At 45.8% G+C, this 15,119-nt stretch overlaps 1 protein-coding gene across 1 annotated transcript in view; it reads right to left on the minus strand.

The window, feature by feature from the left end:
- The window catches only part of STAU1 (staufen double-stranded RNA binding protein 1), a 41,803-nt gene continuing 26,684 nt past the window's right edge, over positions 1-15,119 (minus strand). The window contains exons 7-14 of the mRNA XM_049781366.1: positions 11,462-11,674; positions 10,038-10,175; positions 7,691-7,837; positions 5,080-5,155; positions 4,537-4,856; positions 3,573-3,698; positions 1,160-1,245; positions 1-251 (exon numbers count right to left, since the gene is read on the minus strand). Coding sequence (XP_049637323.1) covers positions 236-251; positions 1,160-1,245; positions 3,573-3,698; positions 4,537-4,856; positions 5,080-5,155; positions 7,691-7,837; positions 10,038-10,175; positions 11,462-11,674 — 1,122 coding nt within the window. The 3' untranslated portion in view covers positions 1-235. The remainder of the gene's footprint in view (positions 252-1,159; positions 1,246-3,572; positions 3,699-4,536; positions 4,857-5,079; positions 5,156-7,690; positions 7,838-10,037; positions 10,176-11,461; positions 11,675-15,119) is intronic.

Here is a 15,119-nt window from a genome sequence, read left to right on the forward strand (position 1 = left end):
GACAGCCGAACAGGTCCACATCCCCTGCAGCTGCTGCTGTGCGGACAAACCAGAGTCCACCCACGTGAGCACAGCTGCACCTCCTGCACCTGCCATGTGAGCACTGCCGTCTCCAGGTCTTTCCCCAAGGTGGCTCGGTCCACTGGAACTATCAGAAATTCCAAATTTTCAAAGTAGTTTCAGTATTTTCAGTATATAGATTGGGATTTTATAATGCTTCATCGCCAAAATTGGTTCAGCACCTCCCACACCTTTAAGGAAGAAAAGACAAGGACACCGGTTTTGAAATCTACAAGTAGTTAGAAATAGAAGCTATTAGCAAACAACTGAAGGCCTGAATTTATGGTAATTAATTAAAATTATACTTTTCCAGAATGTACTGTCACATGAAAACAAGTAACATGTATATGGTACACTATCTCTGGGAAGGAATGAAGACGATATTTGCATAAAGGAAGATGGGGAGGGGGCCGCACACTGGAGAGATAATACAGGAGAAAAAGCGCTGCCAACCTGAGTTCAAATTACTGGTACCACATACGGTTCCTAGAACATCAGTGATCCCTGAGCACAGCTGGGTGTGACCCCCAAAACAAAGACATATAACTAGAGAAAGCTCAAAGGGCTGAAATGCAGCCTCCACAGTTTAAGAGGCTGGTTTTTGATCTCTAGCAATGTACCACCAGGTATGGTCCCAAACTCCCCAGAAAATAAAAGATACTGGGGAGAAAATACTAATAAATAAAAACGTATCTAAATAGGGTATGGGGAGAATGGAGGCCAAGGAAAGGAAATAATTATAGCACTATGTACTGTACCTTTTAAAAATTATTTTTTGCACACCTAGAGATAGTATAGCGGGTAAGGCACAGAGCCTAATGGGGTTCAATCCTCCACACCATATGATGTCCCCACCAGGAGTGATACCTAAGCAAAGTAAGGGGTAAGCCCTGAGCATTACTAAGTCCCAACACACCCCCACACCCACATGCAAACTGAAATGTATTTTGAATCATATGAATATTCTAAACTTTAAAAAAAGGGCAAAATTGTGCATACTTTGGAAACCTTGTAGGAACTAAGGATAGAAAGAAGTTGAGACATGTTTTTCACTACTACCTAGCAGAAATATCATTTTAACACAAAAATGAAGACTCACACAGACATTGGTCCATTTCCTGTTCTTGGCATCTCTGTACTTTGTTGGTCCAACTCAGACAGCAACTTTAAGATGTTCAGGGCAGCCTAGCAGGGGAGATGGGAGAGGTGAGTCCCAGCCAAAGCTCAGAATACGCACAAGACAGAACCAGGAGTCCAGGACTTCCTATAGCCCAGCAGGAGACACCTCACCCCACCTCTGAACAGCCTTTTCCTGCCTTTTTGTTTTGTTTTTCAGCCACACCCAGTGACACTCAGGGGTTACTCCTGACTTGAGGGACCATATGGGATACCAGAGGATCCAAGGCTGTCCTACGCTAGCGTGCGCAACGCAGATGCCTTATGGCTTGTGCCACTGCTCCGGCCCCTCGTGCCTTTTCTGTTTGAAGTACAAGTTCAGAAACTGAGAATTAAAATCATGTTTATCAAATCATTACAACTGCTCATTTTATTACATATTTGTGTGGGTGGGTGGAGAGTGAGGTGTCTGTCTCTGTCTCTCTCCTGAGCAGTCAAGACTGAGCTCACATGGGCCTGCGAGATAACATGGAGGTAGGGTGTTTGCCTTCCATGTAGAAGAACGGTGGTTCAAATCTCGGCATCCCACCTGTGCCTGCCAGGGGCGATTTCTGAGCGGAAAGCCAGGAGTAAACCCTGAGAGATGCAGGGTGTGACCCAAAAACCAAAAACAAACAAACAAAAAAAAAAGACTGAGCTCACAGGCTGACCATTTATTCCTATTTCCTTTTAAATTTTTTGTATTCTTTTTTAGTGCCAGAGATCAAATCGGTACTTATGTATGAAAAGTGTGTGCTGTACAATTGAGTAATAATTTGGCCTCTCATTTCTGATTATTACAACTCAAGCCTATAGCTCTGAAACACCTCACACCTCACCAAAGTTCGACCTCTAGCATTTTTAACCAGTGTTAACAAGAGGTTATAATATATATCCTTTTATAAAACAAAACCTGGAGCTGGAATGATAGCACAGAAAAAGTGTTTCTTTGCCTTGCATGTGACTAGCAAGGGTTCGGTCCCCCACATCTTCTATGGTTCCCAGAGCCTGCCAGGTATAATTTCTGCGCACAGAACCAGAAGTCACCCCAGAGTGCTGCCAGGTGTGACCAAAAACTGGAAGAAGAAAAAATATCACCTGACCACAATGCCTTGTTAGGAAATTTTATCTTTGAAAATAGGCTAAATGAATCATATTCCATTAGGTGAATATACTACCTTTTACTTACATAATTCCTTGGTTTCCTTAAATTTTCTTTTTTTCTGGCAGTGTCAGGGATCAAACAGAAGGAATACACACATGCAAGCCAAGTACTTTACCATGGAGATATATCCCTATACTTTCTGAAAAAGTCATTTTGTCGGGACAGAATGCCAAAACAATGCACCTGGCTACAGTTAACACCACCTCGGTCTGCAATAACAGGATGAAATAAATATAGCAGATGGTAGCGTCCCATTGACCCATATCCATGTCCCCAGCCAGCATGGGAAAGAGAAAGGTTGACTAAAGCCCTAATATACAATAGAAAGGAATCCAATAAGTCTCCACGGACTTGAGAAATAGCACAGCAGATAAGGAGATTGCCTAGTATGTGGTCAATTTAAGTTCGATCCCCAAAATCCTATTTGGTCCCCCAAGCACTACCAGAAGTGACCCCTGAGTGCAAAACTAGGAGTAAACTCCTAAGTACCACTGGGCATGGCCCAAACCTCCTCACACATACCCCACACACACACATTTAAAAAAAATGTCTTCAGGGGGCCGGGCGGTGGCGCTCGAGGTAAGGTGCCTGCCTTACCTGCGCTAGCCTAGGAGACGGACCGCGGTTCGATCCCCCGGCGTCCCATATGGTCCCCCAAGCCAGGAGCGACTTCTGAGCGCATAGCCAGGAGTAACCCCTGAGCGTCACCGGGTGTGGCCCAAAAACCAAAAAAAAAAAAAAAAAAAAAAAAAAAATGTCTTCAGAGATAAGGAATCAGGGACTAGAGAATACAATTGATAGGTGCTTGCCTCACACAAGGCTGACTTGGGTTCAATCCCCAGCACCCAATATAGTCCTCGAGGCCCCAGGAATGAACTTCAGGTATAGAGCCAGAAATAAATCCTGAGTATGGCCCACAAACAAACAGAAAACAGCTCTGGGCCCGGAGAGATAGCACAGCAGCGTTTGCCTTGCAAGCCTCCGATCCAGGACCAAAGGTGGTTAGTTCGAATCCCGGTGTCCCATATGGTCCCCCATGCCTGCCAGGAGCTATTTCTGAGCAGACAGCCAGGAGTAACCCCTGAGCAATGCCGGGTGTGGCCCAAAAACCAAAAAAAAAAAAAAAAAAAAAAAAAAGAAAACAGCTCTGCTTGTGGGTCTGGACCCACAAGCCCATTTGCGGCTCACGTACCATATCATGGCAGGACTCCACATCCTTTCCGATGCCATGGCTGATCAGAGGGGGCTGCTGAGAGGAGCAATTTATAAGAGATACAAATTCGTTCTTGTTGTTTTTTGGGAAGTCTTTGTATTCAACCTATAGGGGGAAAGAAAGGGTAGAAACAATGGAAGATGCATAACTATGTCCACCCAGAAGAATGGATATATTCTCTGAAATTTCAATGTATCTGGAATTCAGCCCAGGGAAGCAACACCTCTCTACACAATATGCTTCTTGCTCTTTTCTCTTTTACTTCTTTTTTTCCCTTTTACAAATACTTTCTGAACTTCAAAAAATAAAACAAAAATACATATAACTACAAATTAAATTAAAGGTTAATCCTGGGGCCGGAACAATAGCACAGTAGTAAGGCGTTTGCCTTGCACGCAGCCAACACAGGACTGACAATGGCTCAAATCCTGGCATCCTATATGGTCCCCCGAGCCTGCCAGGAGCGACTTCTGAGTGCAGAGCCAGGAGTAACTCCTGAGTGACACCGGTGTAACTCAAAAACCGAAAATAAACTAATTAATTAATTAATTAAAGGCTAATCCTATGGTTTGCTTGAATTGTTTTAATTTTAATTTGAAAGACAAGGTTTTTTCTTTCTTTTTTTTGGTTTTGGGGCCACACCCGTTTGATGCTCAGGGGTTACTCCTGGCTATGCGCTCAGAAATCACCCCTGGCTTGGGGGGACCATATGGGACAACGGGGGATCGAACTGTGGTCCGTCCTACGCTAGCGCTTGCAAGGCAGACAGCTTACCTCTAGCGCCACCTTCCCGGCTCCGGTTTTTTGTTTTCTTACCCTACAGTTCTAACTACATAATTCTCCTCTCTTCCCTGCTCATTCACCTCATAAACCAAGAAGTTCATTTCCAAACACAGTGATCATATGCTAAGAGAAGCACGGAGAGCTCAGGTCTGATAGTTACCTGGAAGCCCTGGACTCTGGAGAGATAGTCCAACTGCTCGGAGGGTCTAGTGAGAGGTCCATGTGACACATGGCCTGAAGAGACGTTATTCTTTAAAATAGTCTCGGCGGTGGGCGAGGTGCCCCCATACAACAATTCTCGGGCTATCATGGCAGTTACCGTGGCCTTGGCAGGATTGGGTGCAGCCCTACTAAAATCTTTGGTGTGATGTCCTTGACTGACACCCACAGCCTGGGCGACTTCGGGCACCATGGGGAGAATTCCAGCTGGCAGCTGCTGATGACTGAGATAAGGCATCCTAAATTCATCATCTTTAGTGCCTAGGAAGGGACAAGCAACAATCACATGCCAGCAAGATATCCTAGAATCCCAAACAGCCCTCCCATAGCAACTCAGGGATGGGCCAGAGCCCACTCCAAACCTACTCTCCTCTACTCCTGTTTCCCACACCTAGGAACCCACTATAACACCTTAGCTGCTACCAGGAACCACGAAAAGCCTAAAATTCCATTCAGAGCAAGACAACATGAACATCACACTTACTAGTCCCATTTTCATCCACAAGGCCTGGTTCAAAGAAGGTTACTTTTCTTCCATCACTTGATTTCTTTACTGGTGTCTTTGTTTAAAAAAGAAGATGACAATCATGAGCATAAATTAAACTTCTGAAAATGTTCTGTTGTTATAAGCTACATGAGCTCCAATGACCAATAATCTTTGGTGTTGAGTCTTTTGAAATTGGAGACAACAGAACAGACCAGCTAGGGCCATAGTGATTTCAAGTGGGGAAGCCATTTTCCTTGCACACAGCCAAATTGGTTCAATCAGCATGATCCACTGAATCTGCCAGGAGTAATTTCTGAGCACAAAGCCAGGAGTAATCCCTGAGTTCTCCTGGGTCTGGCCTCAAACACATAAATTTAAGGGTGGAAAAAACGGAATGGATCGTGCAGTGGGACTCATAGCTTGCTTTGCCCATCTGAACAAATGATTCCCCATGTGTCCTAAGACCACTAAGAGTGTGGGTCACCAGCACTAAGGGCTACACGCTCTGCACTCACAGGAAGCAGGCATATCTCCACAGCACCAAAGTGGAGAAAGTAGCTTGAAAACAGAAACAAGGACTGGAGAGAGAGCACAATGGGTAATGCACTTGAATCCCAGAATCCTACATGGTCTGCTGACCACTCAAGAGTACTCTCTGAGCATAGGAAGAAATAACCCCAAGCACACTATATACATATCTGGATCACACCACATTTTGAACAGGTTTATATCGATGCGAAAACAGAGTCTGGGGCTAGAGAGAGAGCACAGCAGTAAGATGTTTGCCTTTAATGCATCCAGGATGGATGGTGGTTCAAATCCCAGCATCCCATATGGTCCCCCATGACTGCTAGGAGCGATTTCTGAGCGCAGAGCCAGGAGTAACCCGAGCATCACCAGGTGTGACCAAAACAAAAACAAAACAAAAACAGCCCACACAAAAAAATCCAGTCTGTCCACAGGGGTGGAACAAGGGGTGTATGTAGGGAGGGAAGAATAGATTCTGATGGTTGCACTTTGTGGCATGCGACGATATGAAATTGCTTCATGTCATAAAATATGTATTTAGTGACAATGAAAGGGATAAAATGAAAAACAGTAAGGCACTTTCCAAATGTGTATTTTTTCCTAAGTTGTGCTTTCCTTGCTCCCCAAATTGGTTATAAAGCAAAGAAGTTGGCAATAAATAGGAAGGCTCTGCAGTACACGGTGCTCTGCGGCTCCTGTCAGCTATAGATACTGCTGCTGCAGGCCAGAAGTGCAGCTAAGCCCAGGTAAGCATTTGTTGACTTTTGGCTTCAACTGCTCCTTTCTCTCATCCCCACCTTTGGGCAAATGCTTAGAAAAACATCTGGTAGACTGAATACTGGCTAGAGCTAACACTCAATTAAGAAGCATAGTCACATTTCTAAACAGAAGAAACTACAAAATGGCAAAGGTTCCTCCTTTTCTAAGAAGTGAGGATGCATGTTAAGATCTTAACTTGGCCAAACCCAGTTCAATCCCTGAATTGTACCAGGAGTGGTTCTGGAACAGATCTGGGTTAAGTAGGAAGACAGCGATGGAGGGAGGGGAGAAGAAAGTTTAGAATGAGAGATGGAGCCAGTATAAACGGTGGGGCATACGGCTGGTATGTGCCAGGCCCTGAGTTTGACCCTTTGTGGGCTACTTGAAACCCCGAGAACCACCACTGTGACTGTGTGGTCCCTAAGCACCACTAGGATGGCATGATTTATCAGGAAAGGAATTATGTAGGTGGCCCCAATTTCAAAATAGGGCGAGGAGATAACACAAAGAGCTGAAGTATATGCTTCATAGGACAGCTTTGGTTTTGACCCCCAAGGCTGCTTGGCCCTCAAATGTCTTCATAAATCAAGAATAATCCTCAGATATGGAAGGGTGGTGAGGAGGGAGGGAGGAGGGACAGACAGAGCTTAAGGAAGAGTGCCCAAAGCCCAGTCACTATCTTAGGGCTCTGGATCTTGGACCAAGTCTGCAGCTACAGCTGCTTCATCTCCTGCTTCACATGGCTCTGGGTGGCTGAGGTGAATGGCTCATTCCTAACATTTCCTAGTTTATCCAGACAAGATCCTTTAGGGACTGGAAGCAAGGTCAATGAGAATTCCACAGAGGATACTACTTACCTTTGTTGGCAGAAATAAGACTGCCAATATAGCATTGGTTTTTCAGTAGTATCCCATTCACATACACAAAAACCATTTTCTAAACCCTCAAATTGGCTCTGTCTCTACAGTGTTAAGCCCAGAAAAGCCGAAGCTGGCTCTGAAAGGGAAAGTGGGCGCCTGGCAGGCCTCACCTGAGAGCAAACAAAAGGATCCTACTCACAAATCCCAAAGCCTCAACCACTCTTTCAGACGGAGACCAGGGTGCAGGCTCCCCACACTCGAGAGTTCCTGAAATAATCACAACTCAATCCACAGCCCATCTGTATCACCTCATGACCATAGACAGACGAAGGTCCCAACTGGCCATGCTCTGTAGGTCGCTCTAGGCCAGGAAAGGGAAGCTTGAGTTCCCTAACCTAACACGAGACGAGAAGGACACCTCATGAGGAAAGAGACTGAGAAACACGGGGCCCAGGAGTCACCTTCTCCTCAGATTTGAGGGCTGGCTTAGCTGGCTGAGCCTGCGGGACTTTGAAACCAAGGATCTCCAGCATGTTTTCGGCTGCATTGCGTTTGGCCACTTTCTTATTCGTGCCAGTTCCCTCGGCACTGTGGTTCCCAACCTTCACCTGCAAGAAGGGATTAGATCAGTGATGAAACGCTGCACTAATAGAAGATACCAGAATGAAGTGAAGTAGCTAATTTTTTTTTTTTTTTTGGTTTTTGGGTCACGCCCGGCAGTGCTCAGGGGTTACTCCTGGCTCTATACTCAGAAATCACCCCTGTCAAGCACAGGGGACCATATAGGATGCCGGGATTTGAACCACCGTCCTTCTGCATGCAAGGCAAACGCCTTACCTCCATGCTATCTCTCCGGCCCCGGAAGTAGCTAATCTTAACCTGGTGCCCTAAAGCTGGCTGGCTTGAACCTGCCAGAACCAATTACTAAACAGCCAGTTAAAGGTAGCAATTACAAATTCAATTATTTAAGCCCAAAATTACATTAGTTAACAAACACAGGCTGGGGTCAGAGATAGCACAGCAGTAGGGTGTTTGCCTTGCACACAGCCAACCAGGGACGGACCTGGGTTCAATCCTCGACATCACATATAGTTCCCCCAAGCCAGGAGAGCAATTTCTGAGGGCAGAGCCAGGAGTAATCCCTGAGCGCCGCTGGGTGTGCCCCCACCCCCCCCAAAAAAAAAAAACAGGTAATAAAATTTAAAGCTCCTCATTCCTAATTCAACATTTAACGATCTGGATCTGAGGGGCATCCCTTCCCTTTGCTGTCTCTGTCTGTGGAAATGTTCTAGGGTGGGGACAGGATTACCCTCTAAGCCTGGGATCAAAGGTGTCCCTCTGAGCATGTGAAGATGACTGAATGGGAGGACATATTATTCCAGAAGCCCAGGTGCTACAAATAAACTGCTATGCGGAAGGGGAACAGGCTATTTCCAAGCTAGCTCAGCAGCAGCATTCACAGACACATCAGATATGAATGAAGAGAATGAAGCGTCTGTACTGTTTGACTTTCAGTCTATTTATATAAATAAAAACATCCTACAATCCTCATGCCAGAACCACATTTATCACTCCCTGGCTGAAAGTATGCCTACACCAAACAGAATTCATGCATGGTCTGATTTGTGATTTTCAACACTATTGTTGGCAGCAGTCCAACTGAAGGCGTGGATGAATAAAATTTCTAAGAAAATACGATTGCTGGGGTCGGAGCGGTAGCACAGCAGTAGGGTGCTTGCCTTGCATGCGGCTGACCCAGGACAGACCTCTGTTCGATCCCCAATGTCCTATATGGTCCCCCAAGACAGGAGCGATTTCTGAGCGCATAGCCAGGAGTAACCCCTGAGTCACTGGGTGTGGCCCAAAAAGCAAAGCAAAAAAAATAAATAAATAAATAAATAAATAAATAAATAAATACTACTGCTAAAATAAAAAGACATCCTTTTTGTTTTGGGCCACACCTAGCAGTGCTCAGGGGTTATTCCTGGCTTTGTGCTCAGAAATCACTCCTGGCAGGCTCTGGGGATCAAACTCAGGCCAGCAGCATGCAAGACAAACCCGGTTTGCTATCACTCCAGCCTCTAAAGACAATCCTTTTTTTTTTTTTTTTTTTTGGGGGGGGGGGGGGCTATTTGGGCCACATCCAGCAGTGCTCAGGGGTCACTTCTAGCTCCGCACTCAGAAATCGCTCCTGGTTGGTTCAGGGAACTATATAATAGTTCAATAGTCAAGTCTCCAAAGACTACAGATGAACAAGAAATAGAAGAAAAAAGACTTCTTTCTCCTACTGATGAGCAGGGAAACCCAAACCAAAATGACAGTAAGAATGTCCTTCCCTCCATCAAGGGGCTGGAGCAATAGCACAGTGGGTAGAGTGCTTGCTTTGCATGCAGCCAACCCGGGTTCAACCTCTCGAATGCCATATGCATCCCCCAAGCCCAATAGGAGTGATTCCTGAGTGCAGAGTCTGGAGTGACTCCTGAGCACCACCAGTGTGGGCCAAAAACAACACAATACAATAAAAAAGTAAGTAAACCGAGAAGTGCTCTGTGAGAAAGCAGTTCTACTTAAAGGTATCTATCCCAAGAGGCTCCTATCTGCTGACACACTGAACCTGTGGTGGCATAGGACCCCACACTGAGATCACTGCACATGACACTTGGGAAGGAATCCGGCATGACTGTTGTCAGAGCTGTGACCAGACAGTCAGGACAACCCAATGCTCCTGAACCTCCTGCCTGACAAACCCTGCAGCAGGGTTGTCCATACTCCTTGACCGACCTGCCTGACAAATGACTTGTTACCCACCTGCATGACAAACTCCCTGCGGCGAGGCAGGCCACGCTCTGTGAGCAGTGTGTACTCAGGCTCCTTCTCCTTCTTGGCCTGTTGGATCTGGGCCAGTCTGCTGATGGGATTCATCCCCTGGCCACATTCAGGGCTGCTCTGTAGTGAACAAGGAACGGAACCCACACACCACATTAGCCACAGACCTCTTCAATGGAGAGCTCACACAGTCCAGGAAATGACGCTTTTATGAATTAATCGAATCTTTTAAAAAAGTTTTTCCAGGGGATAGAGCAATATCACAGCCTTACACACACCCAACCCGGGACGAACCTGGGTTGGATCCCTGGCATCTCATATAGTCCCCCAAGCCTGCCAGGAGCGATTTCTGAGCACAGATCCAAGAGTAACCCCTGAGTGGCACCAGGTATGGCCCAAACCAATCCCCAAAAGATGCTCCTGATGCCCTGTAACAATCTTCCTGATAAAATGACAATTTCCAGAAACAGGCAGGCATAACTTTCATTTTTGCTTTCAACAATACATTTCAAATATGGTAGTTGTATAAAAATCTAAAAAAGTGGCTCATAATACATCACCTCTGAAAGCAAAATGAAACTCAATCTTTATGCCACACCAAAAGAATTCTATTACTTCTCTATCTAAATCACTTTCAAGAATGACTTCTGGGGGCCGGAGAGATAGCATGAAGGTAAGGCATTTGCCTATCATGCAGAAGGTCATCGGTTCGAATCCCAGCGTCCCATATGGTCCCCCCCATGCCTGCCAGGAGCAATTTCTGAGCATGGAGCCGGGAGTAATCCCTGAGCACTGCCGGGTGTGACCCAAAAACAACAACAACAACAACAAAAGAATGGCTTCTGGGATGTGAAAAGTGGCAAGTGAAAAAAAGAACCAACAGAGAATGCTTTTATATACATATACCATTTTATGTAAGAAAAGTTTGGAAATCAATATAGCAAATAAATCATCTTGGTTACTGAAACAGAACAGATCTTACAATCCCCCATTGTCTACTTTGGGACTGGCGAAATGGAAGGACAGCACCATTTGAACCATTTTATTAACACAGCTCAAGTGCAAAGAAAGGTGTGAGTAAAACATCTCTGGGTCCTGATCCCTTCCTCTTGTTTCCATCTGAAGCTGAGCAGAGTTAGAAAGGAGGAAGAACAAGATTGACCTGAGCACAGGGAGGCTCCAAGGCCACAGCACTTACTGAGACCCACTCAGGAAAGTCAGGACAAACTCAGCTGTGGTGCTTACCTCCCTTGCTCCAGTCTGTGCTGGTGGGGGAGCCGACTGAGAATCACAAAGTGATACCTGGACAGTCTACCAAGTCCAGCTGATATTGCATTAGCTGCAGATCCTTCATAAGGGCAGTACCACCCATCCACACTCCCCAGCTCCATTCAGAAAAGTCTTACCCTGACTATGGACTTGGTTTTCTTTTTGATTCTGGGCTTCACTCGCTCCACAGTGGGCAGGGGTGGTAACTTCTTCAACTCTTCCAGAACCGCAATAGCAGCATTCTTCTTGGAGATCTTCTTGCTCTTGCCCTCCCCCTCTCCCACAAACTCCCCGACCGACACCCGGGTCAGAAAGCTCTTCATGTGGGCAGGACCACTCTCCCGGGCGACCTGTTTCAGGGGGAAAGACTGAGTGAAAGCGTGACAGACACTCTTTACCAGCTGAGGGACACACATGACTTCTCGGGAGACCCACAGGAAGAGGCATGATAAACTGGACCCACAAAAGGAGGGGAATGCTAGCAACTAGCCAGAAACTGGCAGAATCCAGTTTTTGCCTGTGCTATTTTTCTTATTATTCAAAATTAGTTCGTATTCTAAGGGCTCAAAGCAGGGAGCTAAGGTATGTATGTATGTATGTGTGTATGTATGTATGTATTTATGTATACATATGTATACACATGTGTATATATACATATATATATATATATATATATGCTTAGCTCACATGTGGCTGACCTTGCAGTTCAATCCCCATATTTGATCCCTTTGAGAATAGCCAGTATAACCCTTGAAAATTACCAAGTATGACACCAAAACTAAGAAATCATCATTGAAAATATGTAAATGGACCAGGAAGATAGTACAGTGTGGATAAACTTGCATGTGGCTAACCCAAGTTCAATCCCTGGCATCTCATATGATCTCCCAAGCACCACCAAGAGTAATTCCTGAACAGAGAGCCATGATTAACAACCCCTGAGCATCACCAAGTGTGGGCCCCAAAAATAAGTTAAAAACGAAACATACACAGGTAGGTCACCCCTCTATCAGTAAATATTACTCTCTGGGGTCAAAGATTGCCCTCAGTTTAGCCCAATCCACTAAAACCAGCAAAAATACTTGCAGTATAAGGATGTCAGGTTTAATATCTGCTCTTCAGAATGAGACTTCACCAGCCAAGACTTTGATTGTTAAATACAGGCTGCTATGCGTCTATAAAGGGAGTGAGGAAGTCTCTTAAGTACTGAAAGTGCTCTTCAGCACACACTGTGAGTGCATATGGCATACATCCTTTATTGTGTTAAAAAAATGTCTTTGTACTGGTCCTCAGTAAGAAGTTTATCATGGAAGCAGGAAGGAAACAGTGCTGAAAAGTGTGGTTTTGGAACATTTTATGCATGAAACCCAACCACTGTACTATAAGACCACAGTGCCTAAAATGTCTTTCAAATAATATCAAGGCCTGAACAGTCCAATTTCACAACTTTTTTTTTTTTTTGGTTTTTGGGCCACACCCAGCAGTGCTCAGGGGTTACTCCTGGCTGTCTGCTCAGAAATCAATTTCACAACTTCTTGATTAGTCTCAAAAGAGATGCAAGCCAAGCTGCTGAAACTCATAGGTCTTTCGGCTGAAAACTCTGGGGTGTCCTTGGGAAGGAGATAGACCAAACATGAGCCCTGCTAAAGCTCCATCAGTCACACTCACACCCCACACCACAGCACAGCCATGTAAATTTACTGCTTCTTGACTAATCTCTACAGACACAACTAAGATGACAAAAATTCTAGGTACACTGGCTTGGGACTCTCAGAGTGGGGGTGGGCAGCCTCCTTCCACTCCTTACACTTCGGAAAGTCACACTCACATACCACTGTGCCACCATGTAAACAATGGCCCAGTTTTGCCACTAACCTCAGAAAAGATACAAGCCAAGTCATTAAAATTCAGGCATCCAAGTGCATCAGAGACTCAACATTTGGTTGTGGTGTGAGAGGTCACAAACAGCAACACCAAAGTCACACCTGGCATGTGGGGTGGTAATGGGTTGACTGAGCTCTCACAACAGGTGGTGGTGCCTAGTGGGAGGGCATGCATCACATATATCAGGCAGCAGTGAGCAGAGAACACTCACCCTGTAACACATCATCAAACTGCAAAGCTCTCTCATATAGGTGGCACCAGGAATCAAACATCTGTCTTTGTGGGCCAGAGAGATAAAACAGTAGCAAAGACAACTGCTTTGCATAGTGTCTTGACACCTAGTGTCAATCCCTGGCACCACATGTGGCGCCAGAGCTCTATCAGGAGCCATCCCTGAGTGGTGCTGGTACAGCCAAAACAAACACAAAAAACTGTGTTTTTATACTTGTAAAGTAAGTGATTTTACCACTGAGCTACTCAAAAATCTTTTATCAAAACCAGGTATCAATCATACTGTACAAGTGTTCTACATGAGCCATGTCCCCAGCCTCAGAAGCCCTTAAAATAATAGTACTAGGGGCCAGAGAGAGCACAGAGGTAAGGTGTTTGCCTTAAATGCAGGAGGATGGTGGTTCGAATCCCGGCATCCCATATGGTCCCCAGAGCCTGCCAGGAACGATTTCTGAGCACAGAGCCAGGAGTAACCCCTGAGCGCTGACCACACACACACACACACACACACACACACACACACACAAAGTAACTAGATATTGAAGCCAGAGAAGTAGTGTGACCCAACACACACGCGCGCACTAAAGTAACTAGATATTGGAGCCAGAGAAGTAGTATAGCTGGGGAAGTGCTTGCCTTGCACATGGCCAATCTGGGTTCAATCCCTGGCATCCCATATGCTCCCCCAAGTGTCAAGAGTGTATCCTGAGTGCAAAAGTCAGAAGTATCCCAAGAGCATCACTTGGTGTGGCCCCAAAACAAACACAAAAACACACACAAAAAGTAAATAGATAATCCACATTAAAAAAAACTAAACCAGGGCCGGGCGGTGGTGCTAAAGGTAAGGTGCCCGCCTTGCCTGCGCTAGCCTTGGACGGACCGCGGTTCGATCCCCTGGTGTCCCATATGGTCCCCCAAGCCAGGAGCAACTTCTGAGCGCATAGCCAGGAGTAACCCCTGAGCGTTACCGGGTGTGGCCCAAAAAAAAAACCAAAAAAAAAAAAAAAATGTATAAACTTTGGCCCGGAGAGATAGCACAGCGTGTTTGCCTTGCAAGCAGCCAATCCAGGACCAAAGGTGGTTGGTTCGAATCCCGGTGTCCCATATGGCCCCCGTGCCTGCCAGGAGCTATTTCTGAGCAGACAGCCAGGAGTAACCTCTGAGCACTGCCCGGTGTGGCCCAAAAACCAAAACCAAAACCAAAATAAAAATGCTATCTTTGGGGCCGGGCGGTGGCGCTGGAGGTAAGGTGCCTGCCTTGCCTGCGCTAGCCTAGGACGGACCGCGGTTCGATCCCCCGGCGTCCCATATGGTCCCCCAAGAAGCCAGGAGCAACTTCTGAGCGCATAGCCAGGAGTAACCCCTGAGCGTCACAGGGTGTGGCCCAAAAACCAAAAAAAAACAAAACAAAAAACTAAACCAAAGGGCCAGAGAGCTAGCAAAGTGGTAAGACGAACAGTTGTTCCAACCACGGCATCCCATATGGTCCCCCAGAGCCTGCCAGGAGCAATTTCTGAGCGCAGAGCCAGGAGTAAACTCCCGAGTGCCTCCGGATGTGTCCCAAAACAAACAAAAAAAAACAAATAACAACAACAACAACAACAACAAACACAGCTCAACCAAGATCCTGAAGTCAATTACAAACCAAAATGAAAGGCGCAATAACAGAAGATGTGAGTT

This window comes from Suncus etruscus, chromosome 9 (genome assembly GCF_024139225.1).
Source record: "Suncus etruscus isolate mSunEtr1 chromosome 9, mSunEtr1.pri.cur, whole genome shotgun sequence".
Taxonomy (NCBI): Eukaryota; Metazoa; Chordata; class Mammalia; order Eulipotyphla; family Soricidae; genus Suncus; species Suncus etruscus.